Source organism: Ammodytes marinus (assembly GCF_949987685.1).
Source record: "Ammodytes marinus genome assembly, chromosome: 19".
Taxonomy (NCBI): Eukaryota; Metazoa; Chordata; class Actinopteri; order Uranoscopiformes; family Ammodytidae; genus Ammodytes; species Ammodytes marinus.
Genome location: NC_137223.1, coordinates 17,349,413 through 17,368,240, shown reverse-complemented (window position 1 = coordinate 17,368,240; position 18,828 = coordinate 17,349,413). Strand labels below are relative to the sequence as shown.

Here is an 18,828-nt window from a genome sequence, read left to right as displayed (position 1 = left end):
GGTAGGAACATTTAAAAAAGAAAGACATAGAGTACTCAATGAGATAGTAAGTATAAGTAATCACAGAGAGCGGAGAGGCATTTTTTCCCCCTGTTGACTGGTCTTGTTAATCATTTACAGGCATGTTAGGAAGGGCTGCATATCTTGTGTTCACTCACAGTAGCCCTGAGTCATACCCGTCTCGCATTTTGACCGCTCGCTCAGACAGATCCGTGCTCTGATTACATTAGATGAGCGTCTGATTTGTTGAATTGCTGTAATTCCCACCAGCTCGGGTTCGCTGTGTTTTCACGCCACCCTGCTGCTTTCTTTATTTCGAGCTGAATGACATCTCTACACACGTACAAACTGAATTAATGTTCAGGAAAAAAATTTAAATAAGCTGTAAGAAAAGGCACCCGCTTCAAAAACAAGATGTCCCATTTTGAACCACACAGACTTGTTTCTCGCTCGGAAAATGCTCTAGGGGGGGGGGGCATTTTTGTTCCATTGTCATAGTTGTTATTACATACAGGACCTGCCACCTCAATCTTTCTTGACTGGTAAATATTGTGTTGGAGGCAATTTAGAAAGTTTTCACCCCAGCAATCCCTCAGTTGTCCTTCCCCGTATTTCCCTCGTACTACCATATTTCATCTCGCCGTTTTTCTATTCCCACTCTAGCAACTAAGTATGTCACAGATGTGGGTCAGTCGCCTTTCCTTCTCGGTAAAGTCAATTCTTTTTGGTGGAATGATAAGAGGTATCAAATTGACACTGCTTGGATGTGCTCTGTGGCAGAAACTAGAAGCACAGCCGCTATACTTAAAATAAAAGCTTTTCTCACACAGCATTCAGAGAGAGAGAGAGAATCCATCATAAATGTGCTCTGCTTGTGCTCCTATCGTCTTTGCAATACAGTAGAGGCTGCACAATACATTGGCATGGCTAATTTTTCTCTATCACTCTTTCACTGGAAGTTTAATTTTTGTTTGTTCTCTATCTCTACCCTTTGTTGGCATTGCTACAGTGGCACAGTTGAACTGAATGCATTGGTACAAGCAGAGCTCTTTGGGTTAACCAGTTGGCAATACAAGTTTATCACACTGATGGAAAGAAAAGAGTGCCATGGCAAAGGTAGTACTAATATGTAAGAGGATTTAATTACCTTTGAGCCATATTATATTTTGATTGCCTTCGGTTGCCAACACAGACTGACCACAGGCTTTACCTAAACCCCTGTGAGCTAGACAAGCTCTTGACATTGCGTAGTTCGAGCCAGCCCGCTTCAAAACTCTTCTCATGACGCCGACCGTCAACTGAGCTCAGTGTTGGTTTCAGTTTATTTACATAAACAGACAGAAAATATCCAAATCTACTGGGGGTCAGGGTTGGGGGTCATTTTTCATCTACGTCTCTACGAAAAGTTGCTCCTACCTGCAACCCACCACCCTACGCGCTTACTTGAGCAGTTCTTCTGGATAGAATATCGGCTGCTACGTTGTTTATGGTCTCAGAAATTGGGTATCTGTCAGGGATTTACTTTGGCCTCAGTTGTTAGTCCTTCGGTAACACCTAGTTATGTGTCTGTACGGGGCTCTTAGTCAAATTGTCCAGTTGATGTCAAGGGAATGATAGAGAATGTGTAAATATTTTAGTTTGCATTGGCGTTTGACTAAGTCATATTTTGGAAAGTTTTTAGTTTTGCTTTCACGCCAGCGCCCTGTCCTCAACTCTCTCTGTTTACTTGCTCCGATGAAACTGTGTGTGTTTGTGTGTGTGTGTGTGTGTGTGTGTGTGAGTGTGAGTGTGGAGGAAGGAGAAAGGAGAAAGGATAAACCAAGAGAGTTAAAGGAAGTATGGAGAGACACAGCCACAGAGAGGGAACAGCTTTGCTTGCCGAAAGAAAAGTGAAAATGCATTTCTCCTAGCCGACCGCTTTGTCCTGACTTCAAAGGGGCCCATGGATTGCACTTAAGAGGTGTCTGAATGAGGTGATGTGAAAGATGAGAGCCAGAGATGCACACGGTATTTTGCCACTGGCAGTGAGTCTCAAAGGACCTCAGTGGAGAGCCCCTTGCAAAGAACACACACAGGCACACGGATCACTTTCAGCCAGGAAACTTGAATATAGAGACGTGTTGTGGTTTAAAATGTAGTTTTGAGCCATTGCTTAATGCCAACCATTTCACCTGCAAAGACATGGTGAATGTATTATTTAGGAAGAAGGAGAACATAATTATATGTTACACAGAACACCAGAGGAAACATTTTGATTTTGATAATCAAACAATATATGCGGCCTGAAAAAGGTGTGTGTGTGTGTGTGTGTGTGTTCAATTGCGTAATAGCATTTGACTTTCAGTTTGCATGTGTATACTGTACTGTAGTGTCTTTTCTTGTTTACCTTAAATAATCTTTTCTGGGGTATTTTAGGCACATGTGCGCCTTTCTGCATTCCTTCATGTTTGCAAGTGTGTGTCACTCACACCAGGCTTTTGAAGGGGATCTCCGATGTTCCACTGCAGCAAACAGCATCTATCCACATCGTGCCAAGGAGGAAGCAGGAAGTGCCAAGTCGCCTTACAGATAGAGGAGCTGACTTCAAAAGGCTTGAAGGAGTGAGGACGGGATGGGGGTTGGTGTGTGTGAGCATTACCGTGTGTGTGCCAGTGTGTGTTGGAGGGGGGGATCGGAAGAGACAAGATGCGAACTGTCATCCAACGACACGAGAGCAGCTGTCTAGATGCAAGAAGACAGGAGGGAGGGAGGAAGGGAGAGGTTAGGTGAAACAAGTAAGACTAGAAAAGTACATGTCCAAGACAGCGGTGGCATGGATAGACTTGAGAGGACGCTGTGAGTGAGGGAAAGAGGATGGGAAGGGGGGGAGGAAAGAAAATCAGTCCAGATGCATAGTAAAGACGGAGCGAGGGAGAACAAGAGCAAGTGATGGACGGATGAGGGAAGCAGCTCTGCTTTCTCTGTCATCCCACTCGGTTCTGCTATCTATCTATCAGAGAGAGGAGTACTCTCCCTCCAGTGTACCTCAGTGCACTCCATCCGTCACCGTGCGGGTGGGTGTGTGTGTCCAATATTTGATTGGTCTTGCGTTCTCCAAGGAAAATGGTGACCACCAGTGTGTGAGCCAGTCGCTCTCAGTCCCCGAGTATTTGTAATGACTGAAGACAGCAGACGCTGCAGATTGATGATAGAGGTGTGTGTGTGTGTGTGTGTGTGTGTGTGTGTGTGTGTGTGTGTGTGTGTGTGTGTGTGTGTGTGTGTGTGTGTGTGTGTGTGTGTGTGTGTGCGTGCGTGCGTGCGTGCGTGCGTGCGTGCGTGCGTGCGTGCGTGCGTGCGTGCCTGCCTGCCTGCGCAATTTCTACCAATAGTTTTTTTATGTGTGGGTATTATCACCTCATGTGTGCGCTGACATGAAGAACAAAGCTTCCTGCAGCCTTTATCCCAGCATTGGTTGTTTTGCGGAGCGTGTCAGCTGCAGATAGCCACTATCAGCCGCCACCACCCTCCTCCATCACTCGGCCTCTATGTTTATTTCCAACTATGTCATTCCTCCCTCGTTACTTCTTTGCCGCCTTTTTTCTCCTTTCTTGGCTCGTTCCCTTTGACCTCTAATCCCCGTGTCATCTCTCCATCTGTCCGACGACGTGATGTCGCATATTTATGACTTACTGTAATTCATGTTTTTATGACCTTGCATCTGTAGTGCCTGAGGGGTGTACTACAAAGCAAGATGAATGGGCTAGTGATTTTTGCTGATTCTTAAAGCTATAGTATGCAACTTCTGTCGCCCCCATGAATAATTCAGAGTAATTCCAACAACCATGTCGGCGCATCTACATGACATAAGCCTCTTCGGTGATTGTCGGTCCCTTTCTTTTGCGGATTTTGGACCTTCTGATGTACGACAAGGTTTTTCTTAAGAGTAGAATCAACAACTGACACATTTCGTGGGGGCTCCTTTGGGGTTTCATTTATCTAAAAAAAGTAACGCGTTTATAGCTTTAACTGTCACAAAGGTGGGTCTCTTTGAATCTGTCTGGATCACCATGGTTACTTATGCTGCATGCCTCACCTGCAACTTTGAGGTCATGTTCAAAATTTGAGAATTAAATCACTAGTATCTGCTAAAAAGCGCAGCCCTTTTTGTGAATGACCTCCCTTGGAAATCTAGTGGACCTTGGGATATTCTCTGAACGATACAGTCCTCGATTCTCACTGAGAGAACTCGTTAAATCAGCAAACTGATCCACATTCAGTTATTGATGCATACAATATAAAACATATCTACTTTATGCATGCTTAACACAAGGTTGTTCTAGCTCCAACTGAACTACTAAATATGTTTGTAATATTACCTGATAATCTACACACACTGGTTATTACAGAAGCCTATCTATAATATCACAGGTTGCAACATTAGTTCACCATGGATGATTATTTACTTGGATATGAAATGCTCAAGGCTATAATATCCTTCAAATGATCTTTATACAGTAGGAACAGTAGATCACACATTCACATGCCATCACTGGAGCATCAGAGGAACATGAGGGCGGTGTGATCAATGTTAAGGTAAACTAGTTGAGACTCATTCCTGTAGAGTGACAGGTGTCCAATGACATTGCTGCATGTTCAGAAATATTCATTAACACAGCACATGAATTAGTCTTTTCGGAATTTCTAACAAATGATATTCAATCAATAAAAATATTTTCACTTTGATGTGGCCCAAAACTAAAATGATTCCGGGGAGAGTGTCAGACCTAAATGCAATTCTAGAGTAGTGTTTCAATATAGTATTGAGAGCCTTTCACTCGTCACGCATCAAACGTCCCCTTTTCATGGGAACACAGACAGAGTGTGTCTGAAGAATAAAATACCAGTTATCTCTGGGTCATCATGGGGTTAGGTGTTGTTGAGTTAGCTATAGATAAGACAGAGTAGAGTAACCTTCCCCAAAAATGAAAACATTTCTGGTTGCAGCCTTTCCAGTATGAGGATTTCTTGGCCGGGCAAAGCACAGCGGCTTAGGATATAATGCCTTGGACTCTGGCAAACTGTGATGGACAGCTTTTTTTATATATATTAAAGAGTAGAATAGATCAATTACCAATATTTTCCCATGTCTCTTGTTGTGCCAAATCTCAAGCTGCATTCACACCCAGTATTTTTAATGTTAGTCAGATAAAACTGATGCTTATTAATACTTCAAACCGATTTGACAGCGTTAAAGTTGAAAGATAAATTTGCCCGAAGCAATGCTCTAATTGAGTGAATCCAATGCAGACCTTTCAACTTAACGTAGAAATGATGAGTTATGAACCGTATTCAAAGAATTAACTTGAGCTTCTTAGAGTTCAGAATCCATTTCACAGACCCTTAGAGCAGAATTGACTTTCTATTCAGATACATGCACATTGCACAAACACGCAGCCATCTCAGAGTATGAGAAAAAAAGTACACAACTGTGGTAGAATGTGGTGGGTGGCTTTTTCAATTCACACAGTACAGGAAAAAGTTAAATTTTTGGTTGCTTATGACGGAGAATTGATTTGATTTGAAGATTTTGATGGTCCAGAGGAAGAGAAGGCAGGGGAAGAACAGGAGACTTGGGAACAGGATGGATGGATGAAAAACAGTGAAATAGTTGTTCGCTCTAAATAGGCCCCGCAGGCAGCCTCAGGGCAACAATTTGGCTCAAGGCCTTTGTCGCATGCCATACCTCATTTCTCTCCAATTTACGCTTTCCACTTTATAGAGCCCAATAAAGCAATTAATCCATGGAAATAATTTAAAATGAAAAAGGGCCTCCTGTGTGTATTGAATACTAAGCATTTTAGACTACAAGTAGGGCAGGAAGCAGGCCTTGGATGATTGTGCTTTAGAGGCTGCTGCACACATAAACATGTACAGAAATGAAATTCAAAATATCAACAAAGTCCTGCATACAAGCATTCGCTGATTATTATGTCCGACTGTTTTCAGCTCTGTCTCGCTCTCTTGGCTCCTCCAGTCAGCCACTTCAGGTGAGTGTTGTGACTTGGTCACTGCCAGACTGATAGAGTCTCTCTGTAGGACCCCAAGAGCTGAGCTGCAGAGTGGATGTGACTCCAGTTCACGCACATCTCTCCACACACCATGTAACAGTGTTCCCCCTTGTAACAGTACATGTTTCCCAGCAGCCGAGTGTGAATGAAGAGCCACTTACAGGGACAGGCACAGCACTTGCGTGCTTTTTTTTGCACAGAAGTATTAGCTCTTGGTGTCCTCCACTCCACTCTGTTTATGGTTAGAGAAACACATCGGTGCCCAAAATCCTGCGACACTCAGTCAGTGGGCCCCAGGAAAACTCTCACAAGTGGAGAATGTGGCAGTTTAATTTGTTGTGTTATATTCTCACGTTGCTCTTCATCAAAACAACAAACCCAAAACTTTTCATCTATTTTACCTTTTACCTCTGTTGTATTCTAAGTTGTGTGTGCTAGATAGACAGAGCCAAGACTCTCCCCAGGCTTCCAAGAAGTCCTGGCATATGCAACGTATTTATGCAAGTTTATTTTGGTCCATGAGATGGCATGAAGGGGGTTAGGTGCCACGCTGACACGTAACACCAAAACCGTCTTCAGTGTGAAGTAAACTCATGACACGAACCGGCAGCTTGTCAGCAGTGCTGTAAGCAAATCACGTCCGACTGGCCAGCGACCTGACATGAACATGCATTGTTATAGATTAAACATTGGAATGAACTATTACAGCCTTGTAAATTGATTGAAGATCAGTTTTAATCTGTTTTTATGTTTTTTTCATGACTCAATAAATACAAATATTTTGCTTTTGTATATTATCACAAAAATAACTCTTCATTAAAAGAACAAGTCACATGGCCATTCTACATACAGTAAATACTGCTTTGTTCAAAAAACCTTGTTAAGAATATTCTCCCAATAAGCCTAGTTGCGTATATTACACAATTCACATGGGAGTGAACACAATGTTCTTTGAATTAAATGATAACAAAGAGTGGTCCAAATCAAGAACGTTGCATATTAGATGTACAAAGTGCCCTAAGCAGTTGTACATGAATGATGAATTCCGTGCAAAGTTTTATTTGAACACCAATCTCCTCTCTTCTACTTGGGAAAGGAATTGGTTTCATTTTACAAGCCATAAAGCGTGATGTTGTGTGAACAGTGGCACGACAGCAAACATGTTTGTTTCCTGGACGTGCCGTGGATCTTAATAGGCTTTGGAGCCCTGCTCACTGTTTTGATACACACAGAAATGCCTTGAGCGCGGGAGGGAAATACGAGAAAGAAAGACAGAGCGAGAGGCAGTGTGATAAATAAAGAGGCATGAGCTGATAAGGAACATATTTCATTAGAAATAAATAAGTTAAACAGGAGAAATAATCTCTGGACTGCTAGACTGAAAGAGAGTGTAATTAACTATCTGTGCGGTGGGTGCAATTTTAAACACTAGTCAATTGTAATAACATGACGTTGGCATCAACTTTTATTCATATCTGCACAATGATTAAGCCTCGGCACACTGTAGGGCGAATGCTGACACAGTTCTTTGGATGTTAATGGTAATGGCTACACGTGTAGCTTCCTAGTTGGACACTGTGTCACCCATACACAGACTGTTTGCTTTACCTTTAATGAGTCATCTATACAGGTCCACCCTTAACCAGTGACACAGAAACCAGCTAAGAGTTAACTGTTTGGGGCTAGAGGGCACGAAAAAGGCCGCCATTCGCTAGCTGCTTCCTGAAGCCCCACTGTTTCAGCTGGCCCCATGCAGAGCTCCATCTCTTTAAAGGGACTTCAAAGGCAGGCATTTGCAGACCCGATGTAGGCGTTAACCTTTGACTCAGAGGCTCTCTCTGTGCAAACAGGGACAGCCTAATTGATTCTATGCACTGCTGAAAAGGAATAACTTGCCCTTGTGGATTACAGCCATAGAGTACAGTGCTTTAATTTTTCTTATGCGAAGACAGACAGTGGCTGTATAAAAGTAACAACACATTTGTATGACTTCTAGTGACCAGTAGATGGCTACTCTATTCTCTTTAAGAATGTATAGTCATAAGACTGATTTTTAGTAGTTAGAATAAGACAATTCCTTCAGTTAGCAGCTAGGTTTGGATTTGTAGATAATGAAGAATGGCCGTGTGCAATTCCTCTACAAACCTCCCAGGCCTAGAGATGGTCAGATAGCAAAGCTGCGGCTGGAGATTGAGCCCCAAGCCGCTCCTTGTCTCCACAGATTTTGCTGAGTGGACGCACAGTTCACTCTGGTTAATTTTCCACATCATATCCCGGCTCCATCTCAGAAAGACGCAGAGAACGATAATCTAGAGAGATAATGGGATGTGGTGACTGAAGGAAGGCCATCCTACACTAATGCATATTGGCTGTATTCACTTCTTACTACATTGCTGGCTTTTACAGGGACAATAGGCTTACGAAATCCGTCCAACTTTGCCCTTGCATCACATTAGTTTGATGCGTAACGTTGGAGATACAAGATGGAAAGAGACGCTCAGACATGGCTTCCCACACCGCTTTATCAATAATGGATTGAGCCTGGAGCCAAGCAAGGCTTCCATTTACCTAAAATGCTTTTGTGGAGAGCCGTGCTTAACATTTGGTTAAATCCCTAATGTTGGAATTCATGCTGTTTTCAAGGCTGTCTACAATAGGTTGCCATGTTATATATTTTTTTGCCAGCTGATTACCACTCACACAGCTGACTCCAGCCAAGCTGTTGCAAGGTGCTATGGCAGAGCATCGTGCAGCAGCAGAACAGTGTGTGTATGTGTGGAGTGTTTTGTATCCACCCATTTATTTTGCTTGCCAGCAGTGATTTCAGTGGTGTACAGCAACTGGGGATATTGCCTGCCATGAAACACAATCTGCAAGTTTTTCTTTGCTTTCTGGCATCTCACGCTAGCCCAGTGTCTTATTTCAAGGAGAAATGCTCAAAAATATATTTAGAATTTGAAGAGCTTGAAGTGCTTGTTCAGCCAGTTCTAGGCTAAAAATATAGATTTTGATTGTACAATTTTAGTCTGCGGAAAATACCTCTGTTTCACATTATAATATATTAATTTATTTAACTCACAACACTACATATTTATTAAATTGCATGAACATTTTAATATTTAGTGTTATTTGTATTTTGTTCTCACAACATTAATATTAATACAGGGTTAATATGATCTTTATTGACTCCTTAAGGGAAAAGATAAATAAATAGGTAGTAAACTAAAGTGTTATTATCATCAACTTTCATCCATGACAATTTATTTTAATGTATTCTTCATAATAATGAAATACTTATATAATCATTTATCATAGAAAACAACAAATACTGTATACCATACTGTCCCTGTTTTTAGATTAAGAACAGAAATACTGGCTGAGCATTTAGGGTCAGTTACAAAACTGTGATCTTTTAAAGTGCAGTCAATAGTGAAATCCGTTAATCGCTGCATCCTTAGCAGGGCCCTCTGTCAACATGGTAACTAGCACACTTTCATCCCAATTTTGTGCAAAACATTATGGCACTTTAGCAGGGCTTCATCGATCTGCACTTAATTACTCCCACAGGACAGCCAGTACTGAGGCTAATGTGTGTCCCTTTACACTTTCAAACACACATGCAAACACACAAGGCCTTCAGCCACAGTGTGGCAGGTTTGGAAATGGATGCTGAAACGTTCCCCTTTGACTTGAATCCCATCTAGCTCCTATTGGCTCCTTAACTGTCTTTGAAGCCTTTGATCTAGTACTTGGTTGACATTGACATTGTCTTTCTCCTGTTTGCAGGATACCGATCTACTGGATATTGCGTACATAAAAGATGCCAGAAATGGAAAGTGCACTAAATCGCCAAAGGTAAGCCCGCAATTTACTATATTGACCCACACAGTTATATATTTATGAAAACATATTTATTTCCCTGCTTCATGGCTTATTTTTCATATCTCAAGTTTAATATAAAGAAAAATAGTTTTGATTATTTTTATTGTTTTTTGCCTGTTGAGGTTATTGCAACACAATGGGGCACTGTACTGAAAGGACTAAGGAGGGCATTGCTGGGTATTGATATGCTTTCTCAGTGTTTGTGTTTATTTTTTGCATATAAATGAAAGCCACAAGTGAGTGTGAGCCCAACCTTGAATCAGACACTGTCTGCATCCACCTTGCCAACAACTATGTTATGGATAGGACTGAAATTCATTCAGGTGGTTATAATGACGGAAATTTAACCATGAAACTTTTTCTATGGAGGGGGGGGGGAGTTAATATAATAATCTCCCATATGACTTTGAGAACTTTATCATTTGCATTGAAGTGACTTTGGATTGATATGCACTTGTGTGTATCTATGTGCTGAGTTGTATGGCTGCTGTTCACATTTCATCTGCCCCCTGTTTAGTATAGTTTTGTCTAGGAAGTAAAGACCAAATGACACTCAAGATTGACAAATATGCTTAGAATCCAAACCCCCACCATCACATGTATGGTTTCCCAGCTGCGAAGCATACAAGTCCAGGGTGTCCAAATGGCACGTTTAACGGCTAATTAAAATGCTGTGAGTCGGAGTGGGAGCGCTGAGAGAATAATTTGTAAGCACTTTTTTAATTTTTTTTATCTGGCACATTGGAACTGTCAAGGAATTTTGGCACATTCTGGTTAGAGTTACAAAGCCAAATTCAGTTCTCGCAGTTAATTTCCCACTTACCGAGCAATGCTAAGAAACAATAAAACTGCATTCCTATCCAAATTCTTACTGTAAATCCCCCACATAATGACTCCCATTTCCTTCCTCTTGTGAGGAGCTGCTGTGACATACGGTAGCAGTGGCAGTCCTCCTCATGGTTTTGACTGAGGGAGAAGCGAGTGGGGGTCGCGTGCTTCTGCAACCGTCTGGGGAGTAATGATGGACTGAGTACAATAACACTAGAGAGGAGTCATGCATTTCTAAACAGCTTACCGAGTGAGGCTACCCACGGAGGTAGACAGAGGGACCACGTGACAAGCTAAAGATGGTCGAAGCATTGGAAATCCATTACTGAGAGATGGAGCGTTGGTGCACCCGGGGCATTGTAATGGGTGCGCCAGTGAGACACAGTGTCTGAAGGGGTTGATGAGATGAGGAGAGGAAAGGAAAGAGGGGAGGGGAGGGGGCGGAGGAGGGGGTGGTGATGGAGAGACTGTAGTGAGGAGGGCAGGGAGAGGAGAAGGGGAAGGTGATACAGAGGGAGGTTCTATTTTTTTAATGTGAGGTCTGCAGGAGGTGAGAGAAGGGATAAGAGGAAAGGGTGGAAGGACACGGAGATGATGTGGAGACAGAGGAAGATGTCAGGCATGAAGCAAAGAAAATAGCAGACAGCGGGTTGCTGTTAAGTGGAAAGCACTTTTTACTGTCTTCGCTTCCCAAGCATTTCACCTTCACACGTCTTAAGCATCTTGTTAGAAACAGGCAAGGTTTTTCAAAGGATCACTGTGCTGTCAACTTCATCTTGAAAAAAAAAGATGTAATGAATATGATAACAATAGCAGACACTTATGAGACAAAAGTCACGGTACATTGACTTTTGTTTGAGTATTCAGAAATATGCCACGAAAACTGTCACGGCACGGATTGTAAATCAACCCCCCGGGTAAATATCCTGCCTTTGAATGAAAATGATTTATACTGTGGAATACATAATGTATCTGTGCACTCTGCCCATCAGGGTTGTATGTGACTACATGGAAGAAACAAATCAAGTGAAGACATTTTTTTTTCCTATCAACATCTACTCAGGTCATAGTGCACATAAAAGTCAGATTTTTTTACCCCCTTTTACCCCCTGTTGTTCATGCACTCCTCTTGCTGCTGCTTCCTCTTTCGTTCAAGAGCAGCATTCATTCATCAATGCAAATTGAAAGAAAACCAACACACTTCAAGACAAGAGGACAATTTGGACTTCAGTTTTCCTTTTTTTTAAAAGCGTCATTGTGCTGCTCGAGAGTCCACGGTCTCAGCCGAATAGAGACTAGAGTCATGAATCAATAATTTCTTCTTTCAACATTTCAACTGTCTGGCTTGATTTGGGCTCCAGATGGGAAGGCCGCCTCTTTTCAGCTCTCGTTTTCTACTGCAGCTCAGATCTTGTCTTTGAGCGGTATCGTCATTTCTGTTTGAACATCGTTACGATTTGGAACACGCCGCAGTGTTAATCGGCTGGTCTCAGTGTGTGGGCGGCTCGTCTGCCCTCTGTTGAACCTATGCCACACTACCCACGGGCTCCTGCTTCTCAGATACGATTCATACATTTTCACTCGTTCACCTTTTAAACACAAACACACTTGATAGGGAGGAGCGCTCATTATCATTTGTACATTGCATTGACTTACAACTGTACAGACACAAATTCACAAAGACACAGGAGGACTGGAATAACAAAGAATGGAAAAAGCATTGTCCTTTGTTCCACAACGATGCGGGATGATGATGTTAATTAGCATGTGTCCACCCCATCATCACTCAGGTTGATTAGATTGGCCGCCTGTCACAATGACAAGAAGCAACCTTTGTTTGACAGGTGGTTCCAGTAATAAATCACACACCCTTTAGGTCTGATGAACGAAGCACAGCACAAGTCATTATCCACTTCATATTCTCCCACAAATATCTAGCAGATTTTCTGTGTTCAACACAGAGACGGGGGGGGGGGGCATAAAAGCTTCCAAAGGCATTTGCTATTGCTTCTAAATCAGTATGGTTATTTTTACATGCTACTTTTGGTTTGATAGTGCTCCAACAGCGGTTTTATTTTAGCAGCGGTACCTGCAACTTTCTCATCATCTTTTTCCTTTTTCTTTTACGTTTTTACACCTCAAGGTTTTGGTATTTATTATTTTGTAGTATTTGTGTCTTTCTCATGTTTTAAGAACCATAAAGCCAGTGTTGCTTTTTTGAGATGTAGGTGCCTGGAAAAATTGCATTGGAACAACTAGCATCCTGTATCTACTTTCCGAAACATAACACAGCTGTATATAATGTATTTTATGAGTATATAACTGATCTTTCCAGCGACATGTCATGTATCGGAAAAATCTTCTTTACATAACAACCCGACATTGGATGTTGGCCTTCCAACGATAATTGGAAGCCACCGCAATACAGTCTCTATTTATATGAGCCTTTTACTAGTTAAATAAAAACCTTGGCTATGCGCAGTAACAATTCTCAAGTTCACTTCACGATGATAAATTGATACATTGTTTATGCATTTGTGTGAAACATATTTATTTATTGATACATTCTGTGCATTTTGTGAAAGAAATGGTACGAAGTAAACCGCAAGACTAAAGCGCAGGAATGAGCCTGAACTGGCATCAATTCATGATCTTTTAAGCCAGTCACATGTGTTAAAGAACCATGGTGAAGCCCCACTGCTTCAAACCATCCGTTCATATTGTGTCTTTATTAAATCAGCAGATTAGCTTGTTCCTGCACGGCGTGTTCCCTGTCCTCAGCAGCAGCCAAACAGCTTAAGCCAATCACATCTGCGATCTCTTGTGGACACTTACTACCAGTTTACTTATACGTGACTGTGTTCAGATAACTTCTCCTTGCCCCTCCACTTCACTCAGTATATTGTTCGGATGTCCTTCTGCCTTCTTAAAGAGTTTTATTTGGTTTAAATAGTTATTTCTTAACAAAAAACTGGCAAAGGGAAAATGAAAGCAGCATCTCAACATGCAGCGTACAGTAGATGGCCTGGCAGACACAATCATGTGCTTTCTCTCTGTCTCTTCGACAACCGAACAGATAATGTATCTATTTGTGAAGAGTCCAGCTTGTACTCATTGCCAGTGTAGTTTAGGGTTGCAATATACATCTTGAAAAGGATTTGAGAAAGTGTTCTTTACCACAGGCTTAATTGTTCTCTCCATTTGTAATAATGACAATAAGACATCAAGCACTGTTACATGGTGGTAGAGCAGGATGGGCAGACAGAATGTGGTTTGATAAGTCAGAGCCTGCCATGTAATAGTTATTTTGCTTTGTAAGTGTGTGTGTGTGTGTGTGTGTGTGTGTGTGTGTGTGTGTGTGTGTGTGTGTGTGTGTTAAACAAGACATGAGGATCACATAGCTGATCCATCCCATGATACACACATGATCACTATGCTACTGCTGAGTGACTGAGTGTGGCAGATGGCTGTATTGACTCTTTCATGGTCACACACAGGCAGAGGATTTGTATCCAGAATAGAATGTTTTTGTTGTAGTATTGTTCAATTGCTCATTTGCACACACACACACACACACACACACATACACACACAAACAGGCTTTTTTGTTCGCTTGTGGGGGTTTACGCAAAAAACAAACTAAATTAAACAGTCAAACAATATTCTCATTTAAATGAGACAAACCAATTGATTTCTGAAATCACATGGCAACACATAGAAATCACTCACAACTTCAAAACAAAGCTGGAAAACAAATATAATCATGCCACTATATGCCGCTAAAATACCAAATGAATTATCTCAACCATTTGAAGAGATAAACCATCTACAGTACTCTATGTGCTGTGCGTCATCAATTATATTGATAAAACAGAGGGTGTTGGGTTTCTTATCTTCTGGCTTTCATTGTTGCTTTGATAGTGAATAAAAATGTACTTAACAGACTGAAGTTGCCAGTAGAATCAAAGCTACGATGATTTTGTCCCCCCCAACTCTGAGCTTATTGCTCCTTCAGACTTTTATTTTGAGGTTGAGGAGTGTCTAGCAGCTATGTTACAGTCTGAGCCCACAGCAGAGAGGACTGTCGCTAAATACAGAGCAGCGTGTGTCCCCAGCAGTGTAACAGGATCTGGGAGAGGCCAGCAGGCCATTATCACCAGCGCTCTGTCTGGCCAACAAAGTCGGCTAAGGCTCAATCTCCCACTGTATAAAGTGCGAAACAGCTCCTCCGAATGCACAGCAGGCTATTGTCAGGTTTGGGTCTGCCCTCATCCAATGCATATTCAAAGCAGCTGCGTTATGGCCGTCTTTCAGGCAGCAATTACATAGTTTAGACAGTAAACATGAAACAGAGAATTCACATTTTCGACATACTGGCATTGTTTTTTTTTGGAAGTGAGTAGGCCCAGTGCCTTACCAAATTTCTCTTTTTTATTCCTTTATCAAAATTCACTTAAAAGTCAAAACAGACCCATACCCTTAGATATACTGCAGTTTCGATGCTACATTAACTAATGTTGTAACACTCTTAAATCTTAAACAAATTTGAAGAGAAATTAAAAACGGTTCTTTAAATTCAAGTGAGGAATGCCTTTTTGAATCTCCCCTATACAGCATGGTATTTTGAGGTGCACAAAGGCTCTTGCTGTTGCACGTTTATTTCCTTAATCTGTGTTGTCAGGTGTACAGTATATTGATGAAGGACATGGTCACAGTGTGTGCTCCGGCTGCAACAATCGCAGCCATTTCACATCTATCGCTGTAACGGCCTCCACACACATCCTACCTCTACTGCGCGTCTACCTCGCGTCTGCGTCTGACTTTTTGTCACTGACCGTGTAATCAACCTAGAGCGGGCACACATCCAACCTCAGACGCACTGCTGATGCGCGTCGGAGGCACGTCTGCAGCGACGCTCCCCTTTACCTCAGGAGGCTCGCCTATTTTTTTCTGAGAGCCGCGCGTCTCTCTCGGGTCTCTCTGCTTTAACTGATTGAGAAATACTCTGCTGAGAGTCATATTGACTTCATACCGGCAGCTTTCGCTGTAGTTTCACCATTTCCTGGTGTGTTCCTTTCAAAATAAGACTTCCAACAAGCGAAAATTAAAAAAAAAGAAAAAAGAAAAAGAAAAAGAAAAAGGCAATGGGGCGCACGGATTACTGTCCAGACTCAATATTAGACTCAATATAAATCATATGCATCATAAATGACAGGAAATAACTTCATTTTTAATGGGAATTATCTATGAAAACTCTATGTAGAAAGATAGGGCTTTTAGAAGCAGCGCTGCAGCAGCAGCTGCTGCTGAGGCGTTCCATGTGTGTCCGAGAAAAGTCCGAGAGACGCAGCAGTAAGGTAAGGCGACACACTCCAGAGGTAGACGCAGGATGTGTGTGGAGGCCGTTACCTTACTGCTGCGTCTCTCGGACTTTTCTCGGACACACATGGAACGTCTCAGCAGCTGCTGCTGCTTCTAAAAGCCCTATCTTTCTACATAGAGTTTTCATAGATAATTCCCATTAAAAATGAAGTTCTTTCCTGTCATTTATGATGCATATGATTTATATTGAGTCTAATATTGAGTCTGGACAGTAATCTGTGCGCCCCATTGCCTTTTTTTTCACATTTTCGCTTGTTTTGAAGTTTTATTTTGAAACTTCAAAACAAGGAAATGGTGAAACTACAGCGAAAGCTGCCGGTATGAAGTCAATATGACTCTCAGCAGAGTATTTCTCAATCAGTTAAAGCAGAGAGACCCGAGAGAGACGCGCGGCTCTCAGAAAAAAATAGGCGAGCCTCCTGAGGTAAAGGGGAGCGTCGCTGCAGACGTACCTCCGACGCGCATCAGCAGTGCGTCTGAGGTTGGATGTGTGCCCGCTCTAGGTTGATTACACGGTCAGTGACAAAAAGTCAGACGCAGACGCGAGGTAGACGCGCAGTAGAGGTAGGATGTGTGTGGAGGCCGTAACGGCCTCCACACACATCCTGCGTCTACCTCTGGAGCGCGTCGCCTTACCTTACTGCTGCGTCTCTCGGACTTTTCTCGGACACACATGGAATGTCTCAGCAGCAGCTGCTGCTGCAGCGCTGCTTCTAAAAGCCCTATATTTCTACATAGAGTTTTCATAGATAATTCCCATTAAAATGAAGTTATTTTGTGTCATTTATGATGCATATGATTTATATTGAGTCTAATATTGAGTCTGGACAGTAATCCGTGCGCCCCATTGCCTTTTTCTTTTTTTTTCTTTTTTTTTCTTTTCGCTTGTTGGAAGTCTTATTTTGAAAGGGACACACCAGGAAATGGTTAAACTACAGTGAAAGCTGCCGGTATGAAGTCAATATGACTCGCAGCAGAGTATTTCTCAATCAGTTAAAGCAGAGAGACCCGAGAGAGACGCGCGGCTCTCAGAAAAAAATAGGCGAGCCTCCTGAGGTAAAGGGGAGCGTCGCTGCAGACGTGCCTCCGACGTGCATCAGCAGTGCGTCTGAGGTTGGATGTGTGCTCGCTCTAGGTTGATTACACGGTCAGTGACAAAAACTCAGACGCAGACGCGAGGTAGACGCGCAGTAGAGGTAGGATGTGTGTGGAGGCCGTAAGGCGACGCGCTCCAGAGGTAGACGCAGGATGTGTGCAGAGGCCGTACGAGTTGGCAAGGCCTCTGTCTGGCCCTGGACACAGCTATACTCCTTCATGACAAAATGAATAGCTCAGAAAGCTTGCAGGAATTAGATAGCACAAGTTCAGTGACAGTATATAGTGTGCTTGGTATACTATGCACTGTTATATGTATTCTGTCAGTAAAAGTGCCAGCAGTTGTAACTAAATGAAAGACAGACAGTCAAGCCATAGGACTTTTTACAACTGTCCACTGAGACTATAATTCAGGCTTGCATTACAGTGGCAGGGACGATTCCCTAGATGCAATAATAAAACCTGAAATTTAAGTTTAAAATCTTTATTGTATTATGATACACATCAATATAGTGGTCAATAAGCTCATTTCTGAGCCAGTGATTGATTGATTTTATAGAGTGCTAAGTGTGTGTTTGTGTGTGTGTGTGCGTGCATGCGTGTGTGTGTGTGTGTGTGTTTTTTTTAGGGGGGTGGGGTGGTATGATGATATCTGTGCCATGTACTGGTGTTACTTTCAGTATGTTTGAAAAATGTACTGACGTAACACAGTAATGTATATTCATACAACCATCCCAGCCACGTTCCGGAGAGATTACTCGTTATTTAAACCCTGATCTCACCCTCAGCACAACTACACAGACCCCTGAAGTCAAAGGGAAATAATAGTTGATCCCTGCTTACAGGCGGACATGCGGGTATCAGTGCTAACCTGTGAGAGTTCATCAGATGGATGTTGGCAGCACCCCTTGCTCTCAAATATAGACTGGAGATTATTGCAACATAACAGTGTGTTGTTATAGTGGAGAGCATTTGTTTTCTTGCAGCGCATTAATGATCAAGTCCTTAGGAATGACAATTGTGCAAATGAGCTCTGATTGTTTGAAAGATGAGCAGCTGACTGCAAGAGAAACTTTAGGAGGGCAATCAACGGTAATGAGTCTCTCTGAGGGCCTTTTATTAGCAAAGGTGAAAGACAGACAGAGAGTAACTGTGTGTTAAAGAGACTGAGTGTAAGAAATAGAGAGGTTGGAGGAATTATGTACAGGTATACAGTATATCTGGCTTTGGAGCCTGTAGTGCAGGGCTAAAATGTATAGTAACTACTGTAGGGGAGAGTGGGGTAAAGTGAGACACTTTTTACATTTGCTCCCCTCTACACAAGTTAAACTGATTTATTAGTGAAATGTACACATTTCCCATTAATTCAGGATATTTCCTAGCAAGGGAAATTATCAGAATTTATTCAGGACGAAGAGTAGTGAAATAAGTAGGTGGACACATTGACTTTATATGGACTCATTGATTTTCATCGAAGAGCCTGCAGCACCATTTGTCCTCAGTCAAAGACAAACAATTGATCCGAGTCATGTGTCGATGTTACAGCAGCAGTGGGTAATGATAGAGTAACAAAAGCTTACATGAAAAATTCAAA

General features: G+C 42.2%; 1 protein-coding gene across 1 annotated transcript in view; it reads left to right on the top strand.

Annotated features, from left to right (window-relative positions):
• Positions 1-18,828, top strand: part of plcb1l (phospholipase C beta 1-like) — a gene marked incomplete at both ends in the record, with an annotated part of 107,451 nt that overhangs the window by 23,396 nt on the left and 65,227 nt on the right. The window contains one exon of the mRNA XM_080047409.1: positions 9,834-9,902. Coding sequence (XP_079903535.1) covers positions 9,834-9,902 — 69 coding nt within the window. The remainder of the gene's footprint in view (positions 1-9,833; positions 9,903-18,828) is intronic.